Below are 6872 nucleotides of genomic sequence, written 5' to 3'. Positions count from 1 at the left end.
ACTCTGTCGCTCTAAATACAATCATCTTTCCCAAACAGCTGCCTTTCCAGACATCACCAATAAAACTGTAAAGATAAACAGGGGTCAATTCTTTGTTTCTGTAAAGGCAGTTGTTTTGTAAATCACTTACGCAAATCAGTGGTATGCAGCATTGTTATGTTGGGAAAGTGTTTCCTATGAAGCCTCTCTGACTTAGTTCCTTTACCATGTCCAAATATGGTGAAACAAGCCGCCTCGCTTTTTTTATGAACTTCCACTGAGCACTCATGTCAGAAAATGAGACAAGGGCTGGACGCTTCCTGAATTAGATAAAGTTATAAAAGTTGTACACAAAGTGCTTTAACTTTACATGTGAGTTTCAGATAATGGAAAATTATTATTCACACATTTTTTATGAAAGCACTAAGAGCATCTGGATGATGAAGCAAGTGTTGTAAATAAGGTAAAAAGGCAGCTACCTGGGTTGTCTCTGAGTGGTGACACGTCCAAACAGCTAAATTACTCTTCTAGAATTGCAAAACATCATTTATCCTATTAATTATTCAGGTCCAGTGCTCTATGAGACTGAGGTATGGCTGCACACATTGCCACCCTGGCTGCTGTTGAGTCAGCAGCCGATGGTACAGCAATTCTCTCCTATGAAATATTAACACAGGAATCATGAAGCTTCTTCTGTGTTTGTGGACATGACATCATTATTATAGCCAGAGGACGCACAATTTTTGGATGAGGTGAGAGAAGCGGTTCAGGTGGTCTGTGGCTGCAGCCTAATAATGCCAGAAGCCTGAGGCATAGAACAATCAGGGCATCATCATCATCACATGAACCCAGCAGTTATGTAAGCAGCTGCTGTTACACAGCATGACAGTATTGCCTGATTACCCCTGCAGTTGCACAGACAAGCTCATGCACATTGCTGTTACACATGCTGTTTATTTTCAGACACACGTGTATGTATGTTAACTGTACAGTCAATGGTTTTCTAATATTATTATAACCGATAGATCTTTCAAACTGTGAAATAGATTTCAGACATGTGCCGCTTTGCAGTCAAACCAAACTGTGCATGTGTTAATTTCCTGCTTCAGCCTTGATATTGGAATGTTCCTTTATCTGTATTCTGGGGGAATTATGTGATTTTCCAGTTGGAGCAAGCTGCTGAGTAGCTCTAATGAAAGAATGAGATTGGAGTCGCACAGCGGGTTTTTATTGACTAGCCATATGGATTCCCACTGACTGGCTGCTGAAAGTATTAATGCACAGCATGCTGCTACAAACTGTCAGGAAGCTTTAACACAATAAGTAAGCAAAGTTTGACTCCAATTCCTTTGAATGTGGGCCAACACAGCTCAGTCATCACCCTCTGGGGGTTTACAGGGAGATTAGGCAGGATCATGTTTTAAATCTGACACCTTAGCCCACCCTAGACACATACACATCTATACATACCCAACATTTGACCTACAACATATCACTGCCCTGCACACATCACAATAACAGAACTTGCATTATCAAACTCTTTTTCATCAGTGCAAAAAATCTCTGACATTTAATCCTTTTAATGAAAGGGTTGGAGGCAGACTCTTGAGACTGCAGCTTTATTTAATTACTTAATTTCTTTAGGCGGGATTGCCAATGAGATTTACAGAGAGAGCCGTTGGATGAGATGTTGGAAACACTTTACATATTCTTTATATGCCTTCTATTGTCTGCTTATTGATCCTTTGCCTGGCCCCTGCTGTGCAATTTCCTGCTTTGTGCTTGGACCCCTCCCCCCAGAAGGGGGTGCGGTGTCACACTGCAATCGATTCAAGGATATGTTGAGGAATGGCTTCAATGGTGTCGCTGGCTACAGCTTCAGAAATGGAGGACCAGCAGCAGCTCTTTGAAAACAACAGGATCAGGAGCAACACACAGCACACATGCCACATTAATATTAAACAGAGGCTCCTCTTTAGAGGCTACATCCGGTGAATGTGATTTAAAAATTCATTATACAGTATTATGTTTCCATCACAAATGCTTTTATTGACTATTATTTTAACAAAAGTGCTACATTAAAAACTAAACAGACAAAATAAAAGGTGCTTTACATGCAAATGTGGTTAAAAACCAACAAAACATACAGCTCACTGGGCTGATGTTACAACACAAAAAGGTTGCATAGGAATACAAAAAAAAACTCACAGGAATGCAAACAAAAACAAAACATCAGTGCCGTAATGAGATGGTTATAAATTAGATTAAAGTGATTTAGTCTTTATATAATAATGAAAAATCAGTACAATACCAGCAATTCACAGGACAAGCTTTCATGTACATGTGCAGCACTTTCCTTCTTCCCCACTGCATTACACCTGTTTCAGCTGAGTCGGCCCAGTGTCAACTACAATCATATGTCACTCATGCCAAAGTGCATCTCATTAGACCTCATACTTCACATGTTCTGTTATCACATCACTTCCAAACAAATAGCACCTGCTGTCTCCGCTTCTCTCACACTCAGTAAGGCTGCATACACATGTAGCTGTGTACGCGTTTCCAATAGATTCATTTCTTTCAGATACATTATGGTACACATTTTGCTGGTTTTTGCTAAACCAGTTATACATACCAGTTATAGTACAGTTATCTAAAACTATTTTCAAATGGTCCTGAAGGAAAGTGAGATTAGTAGCGTGCTTAACCTCAAATAGCTAAATATGAACAAACCTTTATCACATCTCTCAGCTCTGCTTTTAAAGTTAATCAAAATACACACAACACTGAACAGTAACAGGAAGACATTCAATATGAAACATTAAGACATTTACATACATATCTATATATCAGTGAGTTCTGATGCAAACTGTTATGTGCACACTGAAGTAAAAACGAGTTCAGGATGAACCAATAACAACAGTGGGACAACACCAGCTTCCAACCTATGGATTTTCACACTTTTTTGGATGCTTAACCCAATTAAGAGTCTAAGTCACAAGTGTCAAGCAACTGCAACAATACTGGATGTACAGAGTGAATGTGATCAGGTGTTATTGGTACATCTGTTCCTGCAGTCACCTCAGCCTGGACTAACTGCATGGATGCTTGAGTTTACACATACCAGAGCACACAACATGTAAATACCCACCGATTTAACAACATAACACACAGTAAGCTCTGCCATGGCCTGGCATTTTATATCCACAATCTATGTAAATAAATAAATGACAGAACTGCAGCTCCGTATGTGAAAAAGCTAAGCTGTGCGGTAACAAATATCATTTCAGTGCCGATCGTCTCATCAAAACGAACGCCTAACGTCATGGTGTAGCCCTGACACAAATCATGTCATATTAGGAGACAAACAGCACTGATGGATGCACAGTGGAACTGCTCCAAAACCTAAGTGGTTACAGGAATATTCTACATCCACATCACAACCTGATGGCCTCATTAAATGGAGAGCTCCCCTCTGAGGCCACGATGATGTAAACCAAAGGCCAAAGTGATGTTCAGATTACAGTCAAAGCAGTGGAATTAAAAGCAGCCAGCCTGTTGTTTGTCCAGCTGCTGCAGCCTGAACGCACACACTCATAAAGTCAAATAAATATAAGTGCATTGAAGTGAACTTGTTCACAAAGCACGAGCTTTTATCAACAAAAAGGCTGAGGGGTGGAACAGGATCGAGTTTGGAAGACTACTCACCACTCAGTTAATCAAAAACACAGTGTGGTCTAGAAATGGAAAGTTGGCTGTACAACGCTGATCAAGGTGTATGTTGTGGAAACAAAGCAATGAAAGTGGTTCGTTTTGGTGTAAGGAGTAAAAAGGAGCAGCACTGTTTGCACAGTGGTGAGCATCATGGACATTAACAGCAGCAGAAACTGGTAAATAGCTACTTTTTACAGATAGAACAACTCTGTGAAAAACTAGAAAACTACAAATCAATAAGCATTGTGTTTTAAATCTGCACATGTACATTAATAGATTTTTGATTCAATGTATCTGTTAGAAAATAATAACAGTGAAAATATCTGTTATAACAAGTAACCTGAAGAAGAGAAGGTCCAGAAATAATCTGAGGTAAATTTTAGCTTTCAAATGGCCACAATATATATATATATATATATATATATATATATATATATATATATATATATATATATATATATATATATATATATATATATTCCTAATGAGAACATCAACCGTGCTGGAGGGGCTGAATGTTCAGAAAAGAGCCTTTATGATTTAGTGGCGTTGAATTATTCAGTAATAATGTTGTATTTTAGACTTTGGTTAGACCTTGTATACACAAAATCATTATACATTAGTGCAGAAAATGTACAATAGTTAATGAATAGCTGCAAAAAGGCAGATTCTTTGACTAAGTCAGGTGTCCCTGGATAGTTAGGTTTAATAATGATCTAATGCACCATTCTTTCCAGCCTCAATGGAGAGTATACTATACAACAGGCAGGGTAAAATTTCCTGCATCATGGGTTGGAATAAGGCATTTTAATAGCATGACGGCAGGAAATTATACACTGAATATCTAAGTAAAATAACCTTCTGCATATTTCTGTCTCCTGTCCAATCAGGACATGTTCTGACAGTCTTACCACAGGAGGAGGATGCTACGTGACTTGTTTGGGCTCCTTTCTGCTTCTCGTTAAGTCGTTATTGTTTGCACACATGCAAAACAAATTGACGATTATAATAACAACATGCCAGCAAATGAATGTACAGCATCTTCGGAAAAGGAGTTTGATGCCTGCATGGAGTTGGCATGCCTGGCACGTTTTCCTCAGCACGTGTCATTTACATTACATAACGTGAACATGCCCTCCCAAAGGGCACCAAGGTGTACAGAGACCTGACATCAAGGCAATATTTACCAGCATCCCACACTGACAACCTATCAGGCTTAATGCAGTATGTTTAAACACCCGGAGTGTTATTATTACACAGCAGGGTACAGGTTTGGAATATTGGGGGAATACTATTTTCTGTGTTTCAGACAAATTCAAAATGTTAACAGGCTACAGTCGTATGTAAGGTACCAGGGATTTCATTACGCGTAAATTACGCACACGGTGTGCCACTGCAGACGTTCAGATAAAGTGAATCCATCCATTCTCCCATTCACGAGGCGGAGACATCTTGAGCCGCTGACGTCGCACTTTGTAATTGTTCCCATTATTATTGTCCCAGAATTCTTGCCCTCCCACACAGTATTTTATTGCAAACTGCAGTGTTCCTCCGTTATCGGGGTAAGTAGGCATGACGATCTTAAAACAGAACTTATCAGTGACGCCGTCGCTGGAGTTGGGAACATAAGAGGCCAAACTGTCCATGAATGTGATCCAGTTGTTTAGTGAGTAGCGCAAAGAGACGCTCTTTTCAAAAGCCAGATTTAACACGCGCACAAACCCGGAGAGGCTGAATTCATCCGCCTCTACGCTCTCCAGCATGACTTTCACCTCCCTCACTGTCTGCTCAAAGCCGGGCAGTGTGCCGGGGTTGGTGAACTGCAACTCCATGAACACAGACCGTGTAGGAGCTCGGGGGAATTTGGTGTCCATATGATTAAGGTGCAGGGTTCCTTTGGGTAATTTCGCCAGGATGCGCTCCGGCACCTCTGGCACATCTGTATCATCGAAGTGCTTCACTGTGATCAACTCCAGACCCAGAGAGTCCGCGAACCGGACCTTCTTCTGGCTGGTTGGACTCCTGCTGCGTGAGATTTCTAACTTTGCTCTCTCTGTGGGTGTCGGCAGAGACTTGCACCTCCGACGCAGATTCGGGCTCTGCGAGGGCTTCAGGAAAATCTCTCTGCCCCGTGGTCTCTCGTCCACCACTGGGCTCTCGATGGGTTCACACGTAGTTCCGTTCACCATGTCTAAATCTTCCCCATCTTCGAGCCTCGGGTTGGCTGCAGCCAGACTCCCGAACAGTCCGGCTATGCAGCTGTAGTTCCTTGGCAAGCAGTTCTTTGGGGGCAGCATGACAGCGACAGGATGCACAGGCTCCGCTTCCATAAAACGCAGCAGTCCCTGCACTGCAGAACCGTATGTGTGTTGTCGTGATGGGAAAGACCGGCGAACCGAGCGCTGGAGCCGTCAGGTGTCAGTGTCCCTCTCGCGGATAGGTGCTCCGGCTGCGTCAGAATCTGACACTGCAGCTCTGGACCAATAAAGCAAGCTGTTGCTATTCGACAGCAAAGTGTGAATTTGCTCCTGCAGATGTCACACACAATTTTGGGATGTATAAACACATTTCACTGTCTACACAGTGCAAAAAGCAGCTTATAAACAGAGAACACCTCATCACCTGCACGCTTCCTGATGATGAGCGTGTCGTGGTCCTCTCGGCTCTCCTCGGTCTACGTGCAGAAGTGAGCATCGCTAACCAAAATGGTTTCCTCCTTCTCAAGCAATAAAAGCGTTTGACTTCCTCATTTCACACTGACACATTATTGTACATGATCCTTACAAATCAATACACAATAAATAAACATTTTCTATTATCTGGGCAAAAAAAACATGATTGCATTTGGACACTTTTTTTATAACATTCATTCATTCACAAGTGTGACAGCTCTACGTTTATTTTAGGCTCTTCCATTCATGCACCACTGGATTACCCATCAGGAGATACCGTGTTAATTCATTATGAGGCTATTGCATAACATAGATATAATAATTTGTGTGGAGCAGACTGGACTGCAGCACAGGAGCACCCAGCCCTCCCCGTGTGTCTACGTCAACACCGTCACGGTGTTGCCCTCACGGGTTGTTATGACGACGGCGTTGCAGCTGGGTCTCTGAAGGCATTCACCGCTTCCTCAACTGCTGTTTAAACTACCAAAGAAAACAAACCTCGACAGA

At 41.8% G+C, this 6872-nt stretch overlaps 1 protein-coding gene across 1 annotated transcript; it reads right to left on the bottom strand.

Annotated features, from left to right (window-relative positions):
* Positions 1–4228: 4228 nt before the first annotated feature.
* Positions 4229–6338, bottom strand: LOC114433603 (protein phosphatase 1 regulatory subunit 3E). Its single transcript, XM_028402245.1, has one exon. It carries the CDS (start codon positions 6021–6023, stop codon positions 5097–5099), a length of 927 nt encoding a protein of 308 aa, XP_028258046.1. The 5' UTR covers positions 6024–6338; the 3' UTR covers positions 4229–5096.
* Positions 6339–6872: the final 534 nt, after the last annotated feature.

The sequence above is a fragment of the Parambassis ranga genome, chromosome 3 (assembly GCF_900634625.1).
Source record: "Parambassis ranga chromosome 3, fParRan2.1, whole genome shotgun sequence".
Taxonomy (NCBI): Eukaryota; Metazoa; Chordata; class Actinopteri; family Ambassidae; genus Parambassis; species Parambassis ranga.
This window is presented reverse-complemented; position numbering and strand designations above follow the sequence as displayed.

Coding starts and splice junctions, on each gene's coding strand:
- LOC114433603 (XM_028402245.1), bottom strand. CDS start 6,023: ATGGAAGCGGAGCCTGTGCATCCTGTCGCTGTCATGCTGCCCCCAAAG.